This window comes from Nannospalax galili, unplaced genomic scaffold, assembly GCF_000622305.1.
Source record: "Nannospalax galili isolate Female #2095 unplaced genomic scaffold, S.galili_v1.0 scaffold186, whole genome shotgun sequence".
In the NCBI taxonomy this organism is placed as follows: Eukaryota; Metazoa; Chordata; class Mammalia; order Rodentia; family Spalacidae; genus Nannospalax; species Nannospalax galili.
This window is the reverse complement of record NW_008358774.1, coordinates 3,996,147-4,020,842: the sequence shown is the minus strand read 5'-3', so window position 1 is coordinate 4,020,842 and position 24,696 is coordinate 3,996,147. Positions and strand designations below refer to the sequence as shown.

Below are 24,696 nucleotides of genomic sequence, written 5' to 3'. Positions count from 1 at the left end.
ATGACATGACCATTGCACTATAGAACTCTTAGCAGCAACTCTTATTACCTGATAAGATTTACCCATCAACATTTTGTCATAGAGCGGGGAGGAGTTGATGAGGCCCTGCTTTTCCAGAGGAACTGCAGGTAGTTAATGGTGCTGGTGGAGGAGAGACATTTTCTTTAGTGGTGTAGTCACTGGAAAAAAATGCTTGCACTCATAAATAGACCCTCACCCATGCTCCTGTTAGCAAGTAACCCCAATTAAACTCTTCAGTTCACCAAAATAACAATCCCAATTAAAAAAAGATATACTTGTCAGTATATCTTTTATATCTTTATATATTTTATATATGTCAGTGACCTACATTCACCTCCCAATAGCCACCCAGCTATAAACTCTTTGATGGTTCAATTCATTAAAGTTAGTGCTCTCCTGGTCTCAACAGTGCCACCGCCTCTTCAACACATGAGCTTTTGGGAGTCCACTTCATCTCCAAACTGTGATACCTGCCTTTATATTCCAGTGAATGAAAGAGGGCAATAAATCAGATAAGTGAATTACATAGTGTGAGAGGTGGTTAAAGTGCTATGAAGGAAAGTGGAGGGTATGGAGAGTTTCAGGAGTAGGTGGTGAGGGTAGCATCAGTGATTAGACTTTACAGCAAAGACCTGATGGAGCTGAAAGGAATGAATTTATGGAAATAAGGGGCGCCAACTTCCAGAAAATAGCTGTTGCAAAGGTTGTATTAGGGACAAGCAATTGGTTTCGTATGTTAGAGTGAAGTAAACAAGGGTGAGAATTGGGGACTGAATGGTCTGAGGGATAATGAGAACAGGAAGCAGATCACACAGGGCATGGGACATCACTGTGAAGACATTGATTTGTGCTTACATGAGATGGAGAGCCATGGGAGATCTAAGACTGATGTTCAAAGGCTCATCAGGGTTCCTTGTTTTGATTAGTGTGAGGCAGGGAGACCAGGGAGGGCAGTGAGGTGTCTCAACTTATCTCCAAGTGGGAAATAGTGGTGGTAGTCTGGAATAAGGTGACTATGAACAATGTCATATTTTGAGGTAGCTTCAAGACAATTTATTGATGCATTGAACCTAGATGCCAGAGAAAGGAGAAGACAAAGGTGGCCCCAGTGCTTTTGACCTGACAACTATCAGTGTGGATTGCAAAAAGCAAAAGATTTATTGAAGTTATATGATAACATATTCTTAACATGATCAAGAATGTGAAATTTTTCATGTTTTACAAAGCATTTTATACTTGTCTAAGCAGGCCTAAGAGCTCACACATGAAGGCAAATCCAAAGCAAACAGAATAAAAGCAAAACTTGATTTATCTAATAACATTCATGTAACAACTACAATTGCTTTTTTTTATTATGAGGCTTTAGACCACTGAGTTCCATACCTAAATGTTGCTGCCACACATAATCCCTGTCACCCACCACCCCATCATTCTCAAGTCATCCTCCTCCTCACTAAAGTAAAAGAAATAAAAAGTCAACAATTCAAAAATAGGAATAAAGGTTATTTTTTTCCTGTTTCTAGGACTATGCTCAAATCTGTTTCCTGACAGTGCAGGAAAGCAATGAAACCAGTCCTCCAGCTATTGTTTTTTTATCCTCATCCCACATTTCCTGATACTCTGTGATCCATTTACTATTGTAAGCAAGTATAACCAGAAGCACTGATTATGTTTTTAAATTATATTTTGGAGCACTTTCCATAAAGAATTGCACAAATGTTCTCTGATACACATCTCCTAAGCCAGACAGCTTTAAATTCAAGGGGCTACATAAAAGGACTTAACCCAAGAGGAGAAGGCAGCTTTCTGAGCCTTTAGCTACCTGATCTTTGCTCAGGAGAGTCAGTGTGGTCCACAGGATTTTGCTTTTTCTCTCTAATCTCAGAAACAAATTGACCACCCACTGTGTGCCTTCAGCTTCAAGCTAAATTCCCTATATGGACTCCAACTGCCCCCAATCAAACTGTCATTCTGATAACAGAAAGGGACACTTTGCCTGAACAGCTAAGTTTCTAGTGTGACAAAAATGTGGAGTTAAAGTTTCTTTGATTTTTTTTTCTGCTGAAAAATATTATGCCATTTGTTGAGAATAAAGGCAAATCATAAGGCAATATTTTTAAAAAGCCATAAAGGATAATCTTCATGAGAGTATGAGGGGAAATTATATTCTGGAGATCTCCTTGAATTTTTACATATTATTGAAAACCTCAATCTGTGCCAGTTGTGGTGGCTCGCCTTTAATCTCAGCACTCAGGCAGAGGCGGGTGGATCTCTGTAAGTTCGAGGCCAGTCTGATCTACACAGTGAGCTCCAGGACAGGTAGGGCTACATAATGAGACCCTATCACAAAAAAGAAAAAGAAAAAATAATTAATGTAGAGATTAATCCAAAGCTCATGAGCGGTTTTAAAACATTTTTGGTTTACTAAGCACAAATATCTCATAATAAGAAATAAAATTATGAAAAGTATAGTCATATAAAATAGAAATGTACAGAAATATATTCATTCACATAAAAATATTAAATTGCCATTTGGCAAGGCAACTGGTTCAACAGGTTGTGACAAATGACTGCTTCAGGATTCCCTGTCTAGGGTACTTTAAAAAGTTATCTCAACATTTTATTAAATGTGTATTATATCTTGGCTCTTTTATTTTGCTATTTTAGGCTAAAAAAGATAATTTTTAGGGATGCTTCATTTTGAAATAAAGTTCTGTGTTTTATAGAGCTCTTTATACCTTCTTTAAATTCTAATTTTCGAGGGATTTGTCCAAAGTTAGTTTGTAAGTGAAATATTAAAAAATAAAGTAAGGGTAAATAAAGAAATCCTTGAAAAGTAATGTTAGATATCGCATTAAGAAAATATAAAAAGGCATTTCAGTAAGATTCTTCCAGCATGAGCTAGCCCCTTCCCAAAGCACTTTTGATTATCTGCATTGCTGCGTTCTCCAGACGAATTCATGGAATCTGCACACATTTCTCTTTACTTCTCTGGCTTCTTTTGTCTAAAATGGGACGGTATATTTCAGCCACTACACAATAGCTGGAGCGAGGTGTCAGAACTTCAGTTTCAACAACTCTCTGAGCCCCTTCATATACTTTCTGCTCCTATACACAGGGGGAAAAACAGATAGTAAATGTTTTCCAGTGAGTCACTGGTGTGCTTTATCTTTGTTAAAACCAGTGAGTTGCATGTGGTCATGATAGTAGTAGATGGGCAGAGGGCGCCTTCTCAGGTAAATTCTTCTTCCCCAGAGCCCTGGACTATATAACCTGATAAAGCAGGCTCAGGGGCCAAGAAGGTGCCATATGGCTTCTCCTTGAGGGCTAAGGATGGATTGCCGCAGTGGCCAGGGTCCCATTTTCAAGAATTTGTGCTCTGCAGTAAGGAGAAAGGCTTAGACTTGCAGAGGCAACTGTGAAGGTGCAATGTGTGGCCCCAGGGAGAATGTGGAGAGGGAGCCTGTAGATCATACTTCCCACTTCCTTTTTCTGGTTCTTACAAAACCTGGCAGCACATGGTTTCCTGGTTGTCCAGGGGATGGCCTGTTATCTCCTAGTAAATTCCCCGCCCCCTCCTTTTCATCTTTTACCTTTGAACCAGTTTGAATGGGGTTTTTCCTCCCTTCTGACCAATGAGCCCTGTCTTAGATGGGTACCATAAAAAGGAACACTGTTCACCATTGAACATAGGTAAAGGCACTCATGGTGGATTTTCTAATAGCAAATTACTACAGAAAAATTGGTGAATAAATAATGCTGTGATCCAAAAGATACTCAAATAAATAGGGTCTATAAAACTAATAAAAATACACAGTAGTGGCAAACACGTGGTGGTATGAACTATTACTAATATTAATTTTTAGGTATTCATAGAAGACTAAGGGGAGGCAAGCTGAGCATCTGAAAGAGTACATACATACTACACACACTACACACATGTCTACACACACACACACACACACAAGTGCATGTAAGCATTTATTGCTGTTGATGAAGATGAAAGAATAGAAGACAGGAAAAGAGAGCCATATAACAGCAGAAAGACAGGACACATGAAATGACCCAAATGTTAGCTAAATAAATGTGAATAAATAAACTGACATCTATTCATCCGAACTTACCTTTCCTACCGACTTGTTAATTTTGAAAACTCGGTATACTAAGTCATAGTAATTTTCCATAGATTCATTGCTTCCATTTTGGCCTCTATATGGCAAATCTGGAGCGTGGAGAACCACCAGCAAAGATGCATTAACTCTGGTTACAGTCACAGCTGGAGGATCTATTTGTGCTGGAGAAAAAGTAAGAAATTTTGATGAAGCATTTGAAAATGAACCATCACACACGAACACATCATGACAAATCATTGTTATATTCAGAATTTTGGCAAAAATCATTATCAAGATAATTTTTTTCTATTTGCAACAACTAATGTGCTACTTTCTATTTCAGCATTTCAGTGATTTCATTAGGAAATTAAAAATGAAGAGTTATGCACAGGGAGATTTCAGAACAAGGAAGATAGTAGATAGGTCCTTAAAAGAGGCAAAATTTTAAAGCAGCTTTGAAACCATTAAGTTTGAATCTATGAAATTAATTCAACAGGATTATGTCATAGATTATGGAAAGCACTGGAGGGGTCAAAAGAGAACTTTTGGTTCATGCATTTTGTTCCCATTATTGACAAAGAAAGAACATAACATAGTTATTTGAATTGACCCCAGATTCAGTAAAATATTGTGATGTGGATTTTCTTGTTTGGTATTCATTGTAATTTTCACTTTATAGATTCACATTTTTTATAATGTTAAAAATTATCATAGATAGATGATAGATAATGTATATCACACCCACAGATGCATATCTCTATCTCTCAGTGGTTTTTTTTTCCTCCTGGAATTTTTATTCACTATCTGATAAAATTTCTTATTCTGTTTGTCCATGTGTCTTAGCCGCTTTTTATTTTTTAACAGCTTTTTTCTTCAGTATAGCATTTTGAATGCTTTACCTGTCTTCCAGTCAGTTTGCTAATTTATTCTTCAGTTATATCTGATCTGATCTTCCATCCATAAAGTAATTTTTATTTTGATGATTATATCTTTTGTCAGCTCACTGTGTTTACCCTCTGTTTCTCTCTTCAAGTTTCCAAGTGCTTCGAAGAGGAGGATTTTTCATCCGCATCCTTCCACCCTATTTAATTTGGAACTAACAGTAAATTGAATTTTTAGCCATCTAGAGTTTTTCATCTGTTGCTGCAGGAGAAAGGATGTCCCTTGGTTTATGCTTCACTCCTCCAAGGGGTTGGGATTTAATCTTATTTCTGCTTTTCATGCTCTGAATTCTGCTGACCGGAAACCTCTGCCTTCACTTGCACGTGAGGAAGCTGAGCTCAGTTTTGTAGGACATTATGCTGTGTTTAATTTCTTCAAGATAAAAATACATGTTTTAACATTCTTATCATGTTTAACACCCCAAACACCCTCTCTTTTGTGTGACTTTGTGCTTAGACTTACTTCATTTGGCAATATTAAATAATTATGCATTTTCCTCATTAGAATATTTATATTTAAGCTAAATATTATTTGTCCCTTGTGGCCCAAGCAATCATTACTGAAGACTATTCTTAAAATGATCAGCAACCAGAATCTGTTCTTTGAATGCATCAATTCATTATCTTGGAATTTAATTGTTCCATGTTATGGTTAATTTTAAATATCAGTTATTAACCTTTTGTGAAAAAGTGCATTCATCCAGAAATACCAAAGGGCCCTGCTGCAGATGTGTCAGAGAGTCCTGGTTCATGATCTACAGTACTAGGCTTTGGGAAGCAGGGGCCAATCTTGACCCACTCACTGCATTCTAATTGTGTTTCAAGGCCAATTCAAGATAATTTGGACTCACAGTACAATGCTGAAATAATTTTTTAAAAGAATAATACATAGGGAATCCTGAAGCAGTCATTTGTCACTATGATGGTTAGTTTATATTATCAACTTAATGCCTGTGGCATCAATGAGTCACAGCTTCTGGTGTGTCTATGAAGGCAGTTCCAGAGAGGACTAAAGAGAGGGTAAGAACCACCCTGAATTCTGAATAAAAATGGGTAAATCCAAGGTGAGTTAGCATTCATCTCTTTCTGCTTCCTGATCTGCCTAGATATGAGAAAGTTCTTTCTGCTACAGCTCTGAGATGCTCCTGCCCCCATGCAACTCATGCTGTCCTTGACTCTGCATTCAAACTACAGCCCAAAGCAAATCCCTCCTCCAAGTTGCTTCTTAAAAGGGGCTGGAGAGATGGTTCAGTGGTTAAGAGCGTTGGCTGCAGTGGCTGCTCTTGCAGAGGACCCGGGTTTGAATCCAACACCTACATGGTGGCTAACAACCATCTGACACTCCAGTTTCAGGGGATCCGATGCCCTTTTCTGACCTCTGAGGGCATTGAATGACATGGGTGCACTTACATGCATGCAGGCAATATACGCATATACATAAAAATAGAGGCAGGGAGATCTCTGTGAGTTCAAGGCCAGCCTGGTGTACATAGTGAGTTCCAGGACAGCTGGGGCTACAGGGAGACCAAATAAATAAATAAAATAAAAATAAATAAATAAATAAAATATTTTAAAATGGTAACTGGTCACAACAATGGGAAAAGTAAGTAATACAGCCTCTGACCACTCCTCCTCCTCCACCTCCTCCTCCTCCTCCTCCTCCTCTTCTTCTTGATAGTTCAGGGACTTGTGCATGCTAGACAAGTGCTCTACTAAGCTAGATCCCCAGCCCAGACCCTGTCTGTCCTGGGAATACTCTCTACCCATGGCACTCATGAATATATGAATATTCATGAATAGTTCTCTGATATCCTCCTGCCTCTTGGGCTAGTTGTTGCAAATTTTCTAAACTTTTCCTGTTCAGACATCTTTTGGTGAAATACCCTCAAATGTCTAGTCTTATTAAATAGTACCTGCCTCTCAATATACTCTTTTCCTAACCAAACTTATCAATGCCTATTCCAGCCTATGCAAGTGACTCACAGATCTGTATCTTTAACAGAAAGAGACTTTACCTTTTAGTCTTGGACATGAATAGCTATTTCCCTTGAATGGTTCCAGACATCTTAAATTCAGCATAATAAAACTGAAATTATATTTTTGATTACCCTGCATGCTGCAAAACTGATCTTTTCCTATAAGAGCCCATCAAAAACACCTCAGTGATTTATGTAGTTGTTTAAGAAACTTAGATGGCATCTTTGACATGTCCTTCTCTCTCACCAGTATATTCAGACTGTTACCATGTCCCTCTAATGATACATTATCTAAAGTCCTTTTTCATAATCTTATTCAAGTCAAAGCCTGTCTCCTGTAATGTTACAGTAATCTACCACTTCCCTTTCATGCATCCAGTCCATTCTCTTTCCATCTATTTCCATGGATACTGCCAAAATGATCTATATAAAGCACAAGTCTGATGAGGTGGTCTCCTGACATGTCTAATAATGTAGTTTTCTGTTCAAAATTACATTTTAGGATACGTTCAAAATTTTTTAAAGATACAGTTCTCTTTCTGGAAGACACCATAATTCCTTAGCAGAAAATTCTTGTAACTGGACTGCCTTTCCAGTCCCTCCTTCTGCAGGCCCTGCTTCACCACAGCAGCGGTCTTTCAGTCCCTAATATATGCTCTATTTCCTCTTGTAAGAGAGCCTTTGAAAATGCTCGTCCCTTTGCCTGGAATGCAATCCTTTACCTTCTGTCTGATTAACACCTACTTGTCTTTAGCAATCAGCTCAAGTGTCCTTTCCCCAGGGATACCTTTCCTGACCTTCTTGGTTGGGTCCCTCCTTGGTTAGGATCTCATAGCACTGTGCACTTTACAGTTATACCACCTATCACAGGCACCATTTTATGAATGTGCGTTTGTTTATTAATGTGTGCCTTTCCTATTAAACAGAAAACTCTAGGAAGAAAAAGACTTCTCTACATCTGTTGCACTTGCCATGTTTCCTCTGCACCAAGTAAAAACATAGTAAGTAACATAAATAATTGCTGTATGAACAAAGAGGTAATTTAAATTTTCATCTGACTTGTAGCCTACAGCAAAAGTCCACATATATTTTTAATTTAAAAAATTCTGGGATCACATAACTGAAATCTTACAGAGCATCAGATGCTACTGAGTTTCTTTTTAAACCTTGCTTTCTCTCTAGATAGATACCAGGAATCAGAATTTAATGAACTATAGCATCATACAGTTCAGAAGAGGTTGCAGGTGAGCTGATGCATACAGGTGGCTCATTAGCTGGTATGGCAGGAACATACTGTTCTCAGATTCTAGAAACATGTTTTTCCAACAGTATTCTTACACAACCTCAGGAGCTGGGGGAGGGGAGGGTTAAGCTGGAAGTGAGGAGGCAGGTAAGTAGGCAGGGCTCTTCACAACTGCTGTGTGAATCCTTCAACTTAACTGTTTTGTAGACTGGATTTCTACTCTTCTATGTACAAAGCTCTCCTATCAAAGCATTTTTAAAAGAACACTGCCAATGGGGAGTGGTCATATAGGAGAAAACCTAGTCATGTTAACTCAACACCATCCTTATTTAAAGAGGATGGCCCAAACCTCCTCTAATCTGAGCCTAAGTCTTTGGCTGTTCTTACCTGAGGAGTCAGAAGGGATCAGATTTTGTTTGATGAATATTTGAACTTGACCCCATTTCTAGGCATGTAATAAATTACTCCATAAATCCCCATGAATGTTACACAGCAGCTTAGTCATGTAACCTCCTTTTCCTCAATTATAAAATTGTTTACTGAGTGGGGCTTGAGTTTCAAGTTATCCCCAGAAATAATGTGCTAGATGCTACAATTATAGTTCTTCTCTGGTGTTAACTGAAGAGCTGGAAATAAACAATAAATAAATAAATAAATAAATAGGCTTTTTCCTGAGCTCTATTGCAACTAGCATTTTGAACGTGTCTGTTTAAATCTAACTGGACATGGCATCACTTAGAAGAGGTAAATAGATAGGCCTCAAAACTGTTGAGATTAGGGAGGACTCTGAAATAAGAGCCATTATAGATGCGAACCAGAGGAAAGATCAGGTCTTGGGACATGTTCCCACAAATCTAGTAGCAAGGTTTGGCAGCAGTTGGAAAATATCTGCTAGACATAGCGTAGTAGTACCTAGAACTAAGAATATTTTGATAAACTTTGTTTAAAGAAAGTACTGCTTACACTACCTGTAAATAGGAGGGGGCAGGGTTATGCAAACAGGGGAAAGCTTTGGGATATGAGAGAAGCAATTGTTTCTGGATTGATTAGGGTTCATAGTCTGAAAAGTTTGTATGTGATGGGGTACAATAGCCCTGGTGGTCATCCTTGATGGGATCTGAGTCCTAACATATGTTCAGGAATGTAATCTTGTTCTTTTGATCTAATTTAAGCATATAGCTTGTGATTGATTCCCCTCCCCCTTCCTTCTACTTTTCTGTTCTTTTGTCTTTTGTAAATATATTTGCTAGCTCACAATTTTCCTTTGTCTGCATCACGATCCAGAATGCACAAATTTTGGTGTCCACACTACTGCAAGGTTAAAGGCACCTATGGAAAAGCAGTCTTAAAACAGTTTGAACGGATATGGAATTGCAAGGGACTCAACAACCAAAATAAGCTGACAAAGAACTGAGACAGACTCAACTTCCCAACTTCAAAACTTACTACAAAGCATCAATGATCAAGAGAGTGGGGGTTCTAACACAACAGATAGATGAATCAATGAAATACAAATGCTGCTGGAACAACAGGAGAGCCACATGAAAAAGAACGATACTGAATATTTACTTCTCACCATATGTAAAAACAAACGCAAAATGAATGAATGACTTAAACAACAAAACAGAAACAAAAACAAAAAAAAGCCCCCAAAACTCAGAATAAAATACTGGCTAAATCTTCATGATTTAGATTTGGCAAGCCATTTTTAGGTAGGACACCAAAAGTATGAATAATAAAAGAAATAACATAGATTGGATTTCATAGTATTAAAAACTTTTCTGTTATAAACAACATTATGAAAATAGTGAAAAGATGACCCACAGAATGAAAGAAAACATTTGAAAATCATATATCTGATAAGGGACTGAAATTCAGAATATATAATGAACACTTCGCTTCAAAAATGAGAAGAAAAATAATCATGTTTTTAAAATGCATGAAAGGTCTGAAGGGAGAATTCCCAAAGGAGATATATAAATGGCCAATAAACATGGAATAAGATGCTCAACATTTTTAACTACCAGAAAAACACAAATCAATCACCTCATTTTCAATTTCATACCCATTAGGATAGTTACAATACCCCAAATCATACAATTTGTGTGGGTAAAAATATGGAGAAAAACAGTTCACCAGTTCCTCAAATGACTAAATACAGTGTTATCATGAGACCCAGCCATTCCATCCCTAGGTAAGAACCTAAGAGAAACAAAAACATATCACTACACAAAAATTGTGCATGAATGTTTTAAGCACATTATTCATAACAGCAAAAATGTTAACAAGTCAAATGCTCATTAGTTGAAGAATGAATAAATAAAAGGTGATATGCCCATATAATGGGATAGTATTTGGTTATATAAAGGATCAAAATATGGATACATCCTACACTATGGATAGACCTTGAAAAAATTGTGCTAAGGAAAGAGCAGATATTTATTTACTAGAAACCATACTTCCAATGTTGAATTTGGTCTTCCTCCAGGTTAGTGATACTGATACATAATAAGTTACTCTCTGGAGATGGTAGGCAGTGACAGGAGCAGGAGCTCTGCCAGCCTTGTCATCATGAAGGAGCACAGATACTTTATTGTGCACCATGTTGTTAGGCTGTGACATTTGGTAGGTTAGGGGTAGTAAATGTTATTCAGCTTATGAAGGGTCTATCCACAGCCCCATTGTAAGTCAAAGGGTGTAAACTCAATGGCATGGACTTCTGACAAAGGTTCAATGGACACCACTAAACATTCAAAATTCCAGTAGAGAATATTGGTGTTGAGCCCCCCACATGGTGCCTTACTTCAGGGGTTTTCATCAGTCACCTGTTTACAAGAAGATTTTGTTGTTTCCAACAGGGAGGGAGCACGAACACTGGAATGGACATTTCTGTTTTTCCTTGCTACTTTAGTGCTTTTATCAGCAGATTTCTCCCCGTCCATCATAACACACCCAGAGATGTAGTGAATGCCTTGTTGATAAGCATAGCACCCCACCATACTTGCTTATGACACATAAATGATTACTGTTGAAATGAGGCAAGGTCTCATGCTTACAAGAATATTTTGCCTTACCATACATCGCATTACTCAGAAAGTTCTGGTTGTATAAGAAAGTGAAACAAATGACTGGAAACTCAGTTTGAGTGACCACATCTTGTAAGGTAGTATATGAAGTGACCAATGTAGGGTAGTATTTCTTTCATAGTGTTCATTGGTCTAGGATTCAAAAGTAGAAGTGAGGGGCTCGGGAGATGGATCAGTGGGTAAGACCACTTGCTCTCCAAGAATGAGGAACTGAGTTCAAAACCCAGCACCCACATAGAAAACTGAGTGTGGCTGTGCCTGCCTATAACCCCAGTATTGGAAGGCAGAATCAGGCAGATCCTGAGAGTTCACTGGCCTGTCAGCCTCGCCAAAATCAAGCTTCTGGTTTAGTGAGAGACCCTGTCTCAAGGTTATAAGACACAGAGCTATAGAGGAAAACAGTTGGGTCATGCTCTGACTCCCACATGCATGCACATGATGCATGTGCCTGCACACTCATGTGTATGCACCACACACATGTGGAAGAGAGAGGGGCAGCTCTTACTTTTATATATAGTGAATAACTTGTGAACTTTGTCTCCTGTAAGCTTGACCTTTAATTCTTCTGACTTAGAACAAAAATAATTTCAAAGAACTGGAAGCTGTGGATGCTTTCTGACCATTTAGAGCTCCTTGTATTATTTAACCAATGAAGGGAAAATGAGATTGTGCTGGGTAGGAGGGTTATTCTGATTATGAAGGGGAAACAGAGTTGTTATAAATGAGTGAAGTATAAGGATGCTTATCATCCTCCAGGGTACCTCTTACAACATCTATATTCCAATATAAAATTAATGTGAGACTATGTCGATACAGCACAAGAAATTCCAAAAGGACTCCTCAATGAATGAAGAGCTGAAGTGACTGGAGGAAAAGTGAACACCAAGTCAATACAAGCGAGAGGTTGTATATTGTAAGCTTTATCGCTTACAACTATGAGAATTCCACTAAATACATTCTCTTTCTTGTTCTATAACGCAGTTTTATACACACATTAACCTTTTCCTTTTTCTCTTTCTGTTTCCTCTAATTTTTATATAAGGTCTCTTGGCAATGGTTACCTTCATAATTTGCATCTTAGATTATTATATAATAGTCTGCGATTTTATCCAAACTAGAAGGTGAATAAACACTATCCAGAAGTAGATCAGAGCAAGCACCTTTTCTTTCTAGTAGTGGGTACTGACTTGGCCTCCCTATCACTGAGCTACATCCCTGGTCCCTGGCTTCTCCTTTTGAGGAGGCAACTAAAAGTTTTAATTTCCTCAACAGAATTGTTTTCTAACATGGGACTTTTCAGGAATTTAACCCCTTTTATTTGGGGAAGGATTAGACAAAATGACTTCTTTCTGCTATCTAAAATGACTTTTAAAAAAGAAAGAAAGAAAGAAAGAAAGAAAGAAAGAAAGAAAGAAAGAAAGAAAGAAAGAAAAGAAAGAAAACCTGGCAGCATGTCAAAGTGAAGGCTCTGCAGTCAGATGCAGGAGAATTTGAAGCCCAACTCAGGTAATATGAGTTGTGAAACTGGAGCTATGGCTGAGCCTCTGCATCTGATTTCCTGGGTTGTCAGACAAGCTAGTCCCTCCTGTGGTCTGTGCATTCAATCAAGGGCAATGAGGGTATCGGCCTCAGCATAGCACAGGACTGGTCAAGCATCCAGAGATTGTTCAAGGGCAGGAAGGGAAAAGCAGAGCAACTCTGTGTAACTCACTTTCCCACCATGGGGTGAAGCGTGGAGTCATGACCCAGTCAGAGTTGGTTCTAGCCAATACTGCTTTCACCCTCCCGTAGTAAGGCTCCCGCAGGTCTGAGGTTTCATTGGTAAGGTCACAATAGAGTGCTGGTGTCCCCCAACATTCCTGCTTATTTTTCCATTGTGGCTGTCCATACCTGAAGGAGGGAAAAGACAAATAAGTGAAGAAATTTCTTTTTTTCTATCTAAGCATTCTTCCGTTTTTCCACAGTATTAATTTTATGTAGACTGAAAACTGACCTCTGCTATTGGTACTGCTTATGATTATCTTTAAGAATATATAAAAGTTCCTCCTTGTTAAACAAGGTGTTAACTCGATGAAAAATAAATTCAACTTTGAAAACTTCTGTCTCACTAACGTAAGGGTCTTAATCCCTTCACTATTTGCTGTTTAACTATGTGTTTCTTCTGGTGTGTGAAGCAGCTTCCATTTTTAAGTACTCACCCTCCACATCCTTATCACTTCTGGGCTTCAACTCTATGTATTTTGTTTTCTCCACTGCTCTTCGGCTTGCTGTTGAGTCATAAGGCTGATTCTTAGAAGTTGCTACCACTTACCGTCCCAGGAGATGCTTCCTGACATACATGGCTCACCTCTCTACTGAAAATTGAATTCAAGTTGCAGTGATGACTCCACAGATAACTCTGGGGCTCAGGACTGGGAGAGGACATTGCAAAAAGTTGGTGAGGCAAAAGACTGACAGGTCCATCCATCCTGAGCCCATGGGATGGTGTGACAGTCAAAGGGACGACTAATACCTTTCTTATGAGTCACAAATCAGCTCAATTCTAATAACATTTTGGAGGGGAGTTGAGTCAAAGGGTGATGAGGAAGTTTTCCCTGGTTGAAGAACTTTCTAGCCATATAATGAACAATATTGATGTTTCCTACAACTCTTAAGTCTAATGTAGTAACAGCAGCTTTATGATGTCAAGATTAAAGGGAAATGAACAGCACAAATGTAGCACAATTTGGTGAGTTTTGATTATTGTTTATTGATGACATATTGTCTTTGCCAGCAGAACACAGATGCTATGGCTGATTTCTCTTTTACTATGAGACCTCATACGCATTCTATCTAAAATGCACAGCTCTTTTGAAAATATTGTATTTATTTTTTTATTTTATGTGTATGAGCGTATTGCCTACATGTAGGTGAATGCACCTATGTTGTGCAATGCCTGCAATGTCAGAAGAGGGAATCAGGTATCTTGGAACTGGAGTTACAGATGGTTGTTAGCAGCCATGTGGGTGCTGGGAACCAAACCCAGGTCCTCTGCAAGAGCATACAGTACTCTTAACTGCTGAGGGATCTCTCCAGCCCCCCGAAATGCGTAGATCTTAAATATGACACACATGAACTAGACACAATCAAATGGCAACCAAATGAAAGTTTTCAAAATTATAAATGTGCATCGTGCTACTGAAAAATGCTGTAAGGACAGGAATTCCAGGTACTCTGAGGTCTGAAATTTATACAAACTTGAGAACTCTCTTAGAGAATTGCAAATTAAAGTTCTTCCATGGGGCTTTCAAGTTTAATCTTGATTAGCTTCTTATTCTAATTCTAGAAGAACTCCTAATCCACTTATTACTTTGTCCACCAATAGGACCACTTGGACCCATTTATACTACCTGAGGGGGCCGTATAAAATGAGTGCCAGCCTCTACTTCCTATAAGCCAGAAGCACCTCCAACTATGTACAAATTTAGTTTGCTAATGGAGAATATTTTATTGTAAAGATTAATCAATTTTACAATTACTGAACAAAATACATACAAAAAAGTAGGAGCAATTAAAAAGCAGGAAACTTCTGGGCACAGTCTCTGTGAAATTGGTTAAGAGAGAAATTTGATCTGGGATCTGTCTTAAGCTAAAGAGACATGGATGGATTTGGGGAGTAAAAGTTACTTTGGCTCATAACTGCATCTGATTTTCTGAACGTCTAATGACAAATCATGAAAGCTAAACTATGCTAGCTCCTGCCACTTGCTCAGTCAGTTTCTAAACTATTTAGGGAAGGAAGAATTTTTAAAACTCTGTGGAATGCCTGAGTGGGAAACTTGCCAGTTTCTAATCAAGAGTGACAGTTTCTAAGCCTTGACAAAGGAATGAAGTCAAATACATCTGAGTTTTAGCAATGGTCCATCAAAACTAGTTTAAGATCTTATATGTAGTGGTATGTCCCAATTTGTATACATGCTTACAGAAGTGATTAATATTTACAAAGAACTTTCTAGACAGCAAACCCACTCTGAATTTGCAGATTAAAATACAGTTTATGTTCTTTCATGTTTGTCACATGTTTATTTCACCTAAAAATAGTTCCACCTTATTTGAATGCTGGCTCTGTGCTAAGTAAGCAGCTTCCCACATTCATTTGACATATATTGAGAAGCCATTGTGTGCTGGAAAGTCATGGAGCCAAAAGTCAATTTACTGAGCTCCCTAAGACTGACGTGTCCATCTTAAAGACTTCACCCACCATCCTGCCTTGGTCTTACCAGACAATCTTCTATCTTACCTCTGCTTCTTCTCAACCCTCCTGAAACTCCTCAAAAATAAAAAATCTGAAAAACCAATCCTTCCAAGACAACCTCCAAAGCAACAACAACAACAAAATGCAGATCCTAACGCTCGGTTGCATTCCAGAACTTGTTACCTGTGGTTTTCTCTGTCAACTGAGGTAACTTACATCTTATACTGCACAAAGTAGATGCTGCTGTTTCCAGCGAGCATGATCCCAGGCTGCCAGCGCAAAATATTGTGGAAATTTCTGGACTGAAATCGGACCTTTTGGGGTTTCAGCGATTCATGGGTTGGCTGAGTCTCTGCAATAACAAGAAAGGCAACGTTGAACATTTCTAAGAGAATCTTGGTTGTCGGTGGAAGTTTTTCATGCAATGCTGGTATCAGGATTCCCCGAGGTAGTTGCTCCAAGTGCCCTCTATCTCTTCTGTCTTTGGATTCTTCTTTGATTTTTGTAACACCCTCCCTGCTACCCACCGTCCAAAATAACACCTCATGGTGCACCGGGTACTGAGGGGCTTTTACTGTCATTCAATCACTGGATTTCCCAGCTCCTCCATGAGAAAGGTACCACTACAGATTTCCTCTTGTGGGCTAAAGACTGAGTCTAAGAGACTCAAAGGAACCTGCCCAGAAGCAAATGTTAAACCTGATTTTGTGTCCAGGCTGTCTGACTCCACAGTCTGCCTCTTGCCACAGAAATCCAAGAGTAAAATCTTGGGTGACTGAAGCCAATGGGAGAGGCAAAATAATCCGCGGTGGGAGTGTGCGTTTGGCCTCCTTCCTTATGCTTCCGGATTACTCATTGAACAGTGAACAGATATGAATATTCAACACATAGTAGTCACTGTGCTCATTGTTTTCAATCTATTTAGTTCTCCAAACCATCAAATAAGGTCGACATCTTTATGATTGCATTTTCAAGATGTGGAAACAGAGTTAACAAAGTTGCACATCTTGCCCAAGATTACAGGTCTGGTAAGATGCAGAGACCCCAGGGTCATTTTGGTAGCACTTAAACTCCTACTAAGTAAGCCCTTGTTACCAAGAACCAGAGGCATAGTCTACTCTAGTTCCCAGATTTCTGTCAGAGGCTGAAGTTACTTTTAAGCACAGTCATAAATCGACTCTATAGTTGTGGGCATTAACTTAAGCCATGTTAAGTGAAAGGTCCCATTTGTTGACTTGGGATTTCAGTGGCCTTGTTGTCTCTTGTGTTGTTGTGACAAAATATTCTATACTCTTGAAGATTTCTTTGTAGACACCATTTGTTTGCTATCTATTGTGTGTGAGGTGCTGCTCTAAGCATTTCCTATATCCATTAACTCACTGAATCTTCACAATGACCTACAATCTTTATTCCACGATGAGGAAATTTTCACACAGAATGTTAAATACAAAGCCTGTTTGTCTAGTAATAAATGGCAAATGATAGAGTTGAAATCCAGGTTCTGACAGATTAGCTTAGCGTCTTGTACTCATAATCACCAGAGAGAGAGAGAGAGAGAGAGAGAATTGTTTTATATGATCCTGTCCCCCAAGAAGGTGCTATCTCTGTCCTAGACACTTATTTAGGTACCTGTCTGCTGGGACCATTTGGTGACTTTGCAAAGCCCAGAAAAGCATCGATACCATTCCTAATCGTGCCTTGACAAGCCTCAGGTGACAACGCTGGGTAATTAAAAGAAAACAAAGCACTTACCTCCTCCACTGGTCAAGAAGAACTTGATGAGGAGGCCTAGGAAGCAAAGTTTGGGCATCATGGTTTGGGCAAGTGTGCCTGTCTAACAACCAGTGATCCCTTCAGTGAGGAGACAGCTGAGAAGAGGGAACTATATGAATCCACAAGTGGACCTCCCTTCATGGGCTTAACCAATGGCAAATGTTCCTTAAAGCAACTTAAATTTGTACTTTATTTTACCATTAAAAGCTTCAGAAACAATAAAAAAAAAAAAAAAGACCCGTGTGGTAAGTTGAGTTTGTATGAAAGAGATTATAATTATAGAGATTATGCAAGGTGAGTGAATCTGGCTGCCAGGGGGCCCTCAGAGTAATATGCTTGGCAATTGTAGCTGCCCCAGCCCTTGGCAGTTCTCCAGAGATGTGGAATCACTGATTCTTTTCCTCTCTTTTTTGGGGAGATTCCCAATGAACTTCTCTGATGCCTCAGGCTCCTGGCACTGCTGGCTCCCCACAGAGCTCTGTGCTGTACTGTTGGTCTTTCCTTCTCCATGGTGGCCTTGAGCCCCACTCAATAAATTTCTCTTCGTTTCCCATTTATACTCCAAGTTTCTAGGAATTCATCTCAACAAAAACTTCAGAAGCTGCCAAATCAAATGATGCTTGTAGGTGACTGTGAAGGAGAATCAGTTTGAGCTGTATTAAATCTTTTTTCATATCTCCTGTGAAATCTAACTGAAGGGGTCATCTGTCCTTCATTCATGGTTCACTATATTGTTTACCAAAAAATTCTGCCCCATCGCGTTTTTATAGGGACTAAAAATTATACATTTAAGCTCAAGAAAGTCAAAGATTTTTTTTAAAGAGACTTTTGAAGTCAAAGGAGGAAATGTGCCAGGTGTGGTGGCACATGCCTTTAATCCCAGCACTCGGGAGGCAGAGGCAGACAGATCTCTGTGAGTTCAAGGCCAGCCTGGTCTACATAGTGAGTTCCAGGACAGCTTGGGGCTACAGGGAGACCCTGTCTCAAAAAGACAAAAAGACCAAAAAAAAAAAAATAAATAAAAAGAGGAAATGTATTCTGACTTTGTTTTCCTTGTTTACAAACTCATTCAAGTTCTCAGTAGAACAGCTCCTGCATTGGTGATGGCTGCTGAGCAGTATCATTCATTAATTCATTAATTCATTCATTTGTTCACATTTGGCAAATATTCACCGTCTTACCATAGAGCAGGCATTGTTCCTAGAAGCAAATAAAACAGGAACTGCCTTTGACTTCCAGACACTTACATATAGAGCCATCAAGGTTGTAGAAAATGCTGAGCTAAGGTCAGGTTATGACTTTCTATCCATGTCTCCTCTGTCTTAAATGGGAAGAAAAAAGTTTCAAAAGGCACCTGGAAAGTGACTTCTCTGATGGGGGATGCTCCACAGAGATTAATTTGACTGGAGCTGTAGGAAGCTGAGGGAGAACATAGAAGAACCATAGGACAGTGTGTGCTGCTGATATACAGGAAGGTGTCTTCAGAGGGGGAAGGATGAGCTCCCACACAAAGAAAGAACAGATGCAAAGCTGTTCTCAAAAGTGCACCTTCCCCATCCCAACACCACTACCCAGCACGTGGGGTAAATCTTCTAGGCACATGGGTGCCTGAGATGCCTGGGCCTTCCTTGGGTATTGCTGGGGTCATGCAGGAAGAGTGTCATCCCTGACCAAAGGGCCTCAAAACAGAGCCTGTTAGGACTTTGCTCAGACATCAGTGGTCAAAAGTACTGTCATTTCACATAAACAATTCCAGAGTAGTTTGAGCACAGCTGTGGTGCATACTCTATGAAACCAGAGCTGTTTGGAAAGGCATGAGAAGATAACACCAGGTTTGTCAGCGCCTCCATGCTTGTCAGACTTCTGAATCAGACTCTCATCTTTACCAAGTGAAGCTGCTGTTGTTTATAAAGTCACTTATACAGCGTCTCTTATGCTCCCTTTGCATGACTGTACTGTGCCTTGCCTTCCGGCCTTTCTACCTTTCAACCTTTCTTATTTGCTGATGTTGCCTGATGAATTATAAACTTTACATTGACCTTGCTTAGGTGATAATTTGGATTTGAATTCTTAATGATCAGTGTCTTCAACATCACTAGGTCTCATTTTGAAGCAGTCAAATTGCTCCAAGTTCCAGTTTAAGAAGAGAAGGAAAATACTGGATTTCAAGGTTTTACATGTTTAGCAGCAGAAACTGGGGTTTCTGACTTTGTGGATTAAATAAGAGGAAATTAGGTGGTGGGGTAACAGTACAGCATTTTTAAGAACTGAATTCTTGCTGCAGTTAGAGTAATTGCTTAGCATGTGGAGGACCGTTGGTTTAATTCTCAGCACCCAAGTGGAAAAACACCTAAATCTGAGAACTGAATTCTCCCAAGGATCTGAGCTTTTGATATGTTGTATTTCAGAAACTAACCCAGTCCTGTCACCATTAAATGAGCCATCTCATATGTAATATAACTTCTGGAAAAACCAACGTCTCCAACAATTCCTCAGGTTGATGAAAGGACAGATTAAATTCTATTTTCTCACTAACTTGGCTGCAGAGGAATTTGTACAGAATTGTTTCCAATGAAATGTCATTTTACATGGGAAGTAAGACCATTAAAGTTAAAGGGAGATTTCTGCTCTGCCTTGCTTCAGGCATGAAATGCTGGCTTCAGACACATTCTCTTCTCATCCCTGTCCTCCCTCCACCCCTCAAGAGGGAGAGTCTACCTTGACTGTGACAGTGGATAATTCTATTGTGCTGTGTCTGGAGAGAACTTGACAAGTCCTCTAATGTGTACAGACTTGATTCTCTTCTCCCTTTCTCCTTGTGGCTTCTAGAAGATCAGCAACTCATCTAAGTAAAGAATTATTACTTTTAGATGTGACATGAAATTTTATTAGTTATTACTTTTGTTCTTTTAAAGCAATAGATATTGAAGGGCTGGAGAGAGAGCTCAGCGGTTAAGAGCACTGGCTGGTCTTGCAGAGGACCCAGGTTCAATTCCTGGCACCCATATGGCAGCTAACTCCAGTTCCAGGGGATCCAATGCCCTCTTCCGACCTCCAAGGGCATTGCACAACATGGGTGCACCCACCTACATGCAGGCAATACACTTATACACATTAAATAAAAATAATAAATAAAAATTTTTTAAGAGATAGATATTGAAGATTAAAATGACACAGTATCTGAGGTCAAGGTCAATAATAATGTGTGAAATTATGGATAATGTATTAAGTATTTTCATGCATTATTTTATTTGATGTTCTTGGAACTATAATCTTGATATTACAGGTGAAGAAATTGAGACATAGAGAAACTAAGAGAACTTGACCAAGGGTCTACAGCAAGTAGTCACTCAGTGAGGGTTGACATCAGCTCGGGGTGACCTCACAATCTGTAGAGTATTATAATATTGCTGTTGTGCTATTCTTTACTCATATCATTCATTCCATAAAGAGAGGGAAGGATGTTAAAGGTTTGGACATTCATTCGCACATTGTTTATTCATGCAAACATTTATTGATTACTGGGTGTAGCCATTGTGGTAGGTGGGAGGAGGCAGACATGAACCAGACAGCAGTGACAGCCTACAGAGCCAACATACTTTTCTTCAGCAGAGGACCGTGTGCTCAGGGTGACTTTGGTTGTGTCTGTCTGAAGTGGATCAGGTTGGTTTGGTTTCTTCTTTCTGCATCAGAGCATTCTCGCCTTCTAAAGTCTGGAAGGCAGCTTTTAAAAGTTCCGGTTTGAATTATAACTCAAACACCAGAACTATGAGAACCATATGCCAATGGTGGCAAAAGTGGGGGACTACTTGTCCTTTCTTATCCTCTAGACCCTTGTAACTTCCTCCAAGGAATGCCCATGACCTTTAAGTAGTTCTGCATTCTGGTAATAATTGACTTGCAATTCAAATCAGTTTGCAGAATAGAATTCAGAAAAGAAGGAACTTTGTCATTCAAATACAGGCAATAAGTGCAATAAGCAAGCTAAGTTTAATTTTGTTAATTTTTGGACTGTGAGTAAATTATAGGTTAAGCATCCCTGCTCTGAAGATATGTAATCTAAAATGCTCTAAAATCTGAAGCTTTTTGAACATGGACATGCTACCACAAGCAGAAAATGCCACACCTGATCTCATGTGATGGATCACAGTCAAAGGCAGTTGTGCTAAAAATTCTGTGGTAACATTCCTTCGGGCTATGTGTGTAAATTGAAATATAAACAAAACATAGATGGAGTTCATGTTTGGGCTTCAGTCCTATCAACTAGATATCTATGCATATGAAAATATTCCAAAATCTGAAAAAATCCCCAAATTTGAAAGAATTCCAATTCCAAGCATCTTAGATAAAGGCTACTTAATTTGCATAATATTTTAAAATCTCCATTCACAGGGATGGTGAGATGGCTCAGTGGTTAAGAACACTGGTTGTTCTTGCAGAAGACCTGGGTTTGAATCCCAGCACCTACATGGCAGCTAATAACTGTCTGTAAATCTAGTCCCAGGGGATCTGACAGCCTCTTCTGACCTCTGTGGGCATTGCACGCCACAGGTGCACTTACCTACATGCAGGCAAAACACACACACACATAAAATAAAATAAAAAAATAAATAAAATTAAAAAAAAAATCTCCATTCACAAAACTTAGTAGAACTTTGCAGCATTACTACACCAACATTATAACTGAATGACAAAAAAAAAAAAACCTCTTAAATTTAGTTTTTAATAGAGGACACTTGTTCCCCTAGATATCTCTTGAAACCATCTGTCTCCTGGAGCTGTGTTGATGGAGCTTTCTTGTTGAAACTCTGTCCCTGAGCCCAGCCCACCCCATGGCTTCTATAGCTTCAACTGGGGAAGAAGTTTGGTTCCACCCTAATCTTAACAGACCATCCAGCCTTTTCATATCTAGTTCTAGAATATCTCATTCTCTCAAGGTCAAGCATTCTTCCCAATCTCTGCTGTGTACATTGGAGATGGGTGCACTGTCTTTCAGAGCTTTGATATATCAATTCTCAAGCATACCCACATTCTTTCTTTCTCTTTCTTTCTTTCTTTCTTTCTTTCTTTCTTTCTTTCTTTCTTTCTTTCTTTCTTTCTTTCTTTCTATATGTATTTTTCCATTCATTATCTTTTTGGGTGGAGTACCAAATTGAGGTTGCCTAGGAAACAAGGTCAGGTGCCCAGGTCATAAGACGCAAGAGCACATGGTTTTGCTGGTTAGTTAAAGGTCATCAGTCCTGACTATGTTCATTTATAAAAGTCTTTGGAGCTGTAATTATAGGCATTTGTAGGCTACCTGGATTGTTATGTAGGTGTTAGCATCTAACACCAGTCCTCATGATTGTGCAGCAAGCACTCTTTAGCACTGAGTCATCTTTACAGTTCATTTTGACTGTTCTTCACTTATGTCCTTCACTGACCTTGGAAACCCTACCTGGTATCATCAACCATTAGGTCAGTACTTAAGAACATTCATGTGCTTGATGTTGATCCTGGACAGAGCTTTAGCCAGAATCTGATCCATTGTTCCTTCTTCCATTAAAATCACTTGTGTCCCTGCTACCATGATGTTGTGGCTGGATTGTGACCATGGCCTCCTGGCTGATCTCGCTACCTCTTCCACTGTCTTGTGCATCAGGTAGAGTATTCCTTTTAAATATGAGTTTAGAGTGTTTTCCTTGGAGCACTCCAATCTTCCCATCTGTTTTAGAATGAAAGCCAAATTTTTCCAGGCTCTTATTGGATGCTATGCAATTGGACTCTATTATTCTAAACTCTTCTGTAAACTTTCTTCTTAATCTGCATGCGCCACCCAGCCTGGCCTTTTGTGTGTGTGTGTGACATTTCTTAAGCATTCCAGGCACATTGCCTCCCTAAAATGATCCCCTCTGATTGACTGTTGTTCCTGAGGTGTTCAGGTTCAAGCCTCTCCTCCTTCGTGTGTGTTCAAATATTGTATTAACCATGGCTTTCCTCCCTGCTAACCCCAAATAACTTCATTTTCCCCTAGCAGCTGTCTTTGTTACCTGCTTCATTTGTCTCCATAACACTTAAAATCAATACATAGGTTATGTTTCGATTATTTCAAATACACTGCTGTTGTGGTTTGAATGTGGAATGTCCACTGTAGCTCACATGTATGAATATTTTGTCCCCAGCTTATGGCACTGTTTTGGAAGGTTGTGGAATCTTTAGGAAGTGGAGCTTTGTTGGAGGAAGTGGGCCTTGAGGTTTACAGACTGGTCCTCACTTCCTGTCTACTTTCTGCTTCCTGACTGTAATACAATATGAGTAACTGGCTTCCTGCTCTTGCCAGTGAGCTTTCTCTACCATGACAGAATGTTATCCTCTCAAAATGTAAACCCCTTTATAATAACTCCTTTCTCTCTTAAATTGCTTGCCAGATATTTGTTCACAGCAACATATAAGTAATTAACACAGAAAACTGGTATTGTGAATGGGGTTGTTGCTGTGATAAACCTGACTGTTTGATTTTTAAGTCTTTGGAACTGGTTTTTAGGAAGAATGTGGAAGAGTTTTGAAATTCACACTAGAAAAACTCTGAGATATTGTAAACATAGGTGGATGAGCTTGAAAGACCAGAAGGTAGAGAGAAATGTGGACTACGGAAGCTCAGCTCATGAGGCCTCATAGAGAGGAACAAGGACTCTACTAGGAACAGTAGAGATTATTCAAGTTGTGTTCTGGCAAACTACCTGGTTATATTCTTTCTGCCTATGTCCTGAGAATTTGAGTAAAACTTAATTTAAAGGTAATAGACTAATGTGTTGGGTGAAAAAAATTTCAAGGGAAGGTAGCATTCAGCCTACAGTATGATGATTGTTCAACACTCTCATTTGGGTCTACAGTGAAAAAGAACAAGTGGGGTAGAAAGATATAAAAATGTGCAGATTGTTGAGGAAAGGAGCTCAAGCAAGTTTAGAGTTACAAGACAAGGCCTGTGCTAAAAGGGAGGCTGTAACTGTTGAAGAGAAACCTCCTGTTCTGCACTGGGGCAATAGGAAAGGTCCCTGAGGCCAAGACTGCACCTATCAAAGATTTGAACTTGTGAAAATACAAGTTAATTTGAAAGGAGAGAGCATAAAGTGAGAGCGCTGAAGGTGTTCCCTGCTTCTAGAAAACAACCGCCTAAGGAAATGTTTCCCAGAATCAGCACACAGAGGTTACTGCAACTGTGGTCCAAGGGGATCAGGTTCCATGAAGAGCTAGCAGCAGACGTTGGCAGCATTGTCCACCTGGCACTGGTGTTGCAAGCGTGAAAGATGCAAAAGTGAAGGGGTTCACAG

The 24,696-nt window shown here is 39.2% G+C and overlaps 1 protein-coding gene across 1 annotated transcript; it reads right to left on the bottom strand.

Moving 5' to 3' along the window:
• Positions 1-2,979: 2,979 nt before the first annotated feature.
• Positions 2,980-17,426, bottom strand: Il22ra2 (interleukin 22 receptor subunit alpha 2). The gene is made up of 5 exons (XM_008822047.1): positions 17,366-17,426; positions 15,830-15,965; positions 13,091-13,269; positions 4,146-4,315; positions 2,980-3,129 (listed from the first exon to the last, which is right to left on the bottom strand). Exons 1-5 carry the CDS (start codon positions 17,424-17,426, stop codon positions 2,980-2,982), a joined length of 696 nt encoding a protein of 231 aa, XP_008820269.1.
• Between the last annotated feature and the right edge of the window lie 7,270 nt (positions 17,427-24,696).

What these genes read in the sequence shown, in the direction of transcription:
- Il22ra2 (XM_008822047.1), bottom strand. Translation starts at nt 17,426, where the DNA reads ATGATGCCCAAACTTTGCTTCCTAGGCCTCCTCATCAAGTTCTTCTTG. An exon ending in TACTTTGTGCAGTATAAGAT is followed by an intron (nt 13,270 to 15,829) that starts GTAAGTTACCTC and finishes TCCCTCCTTCAG; the next exon opens with GTATGGACAGCCACAATGGA. An exon ending in TTAACAAGTCGGTAGGAAAG is followed by an intron (nt 3,130 to 4,145) that starts GTAAGTTCGGAT and finishes CCCTGTGTATAG; the next exon opens with GAGCAGAAAGTATATGAAGG.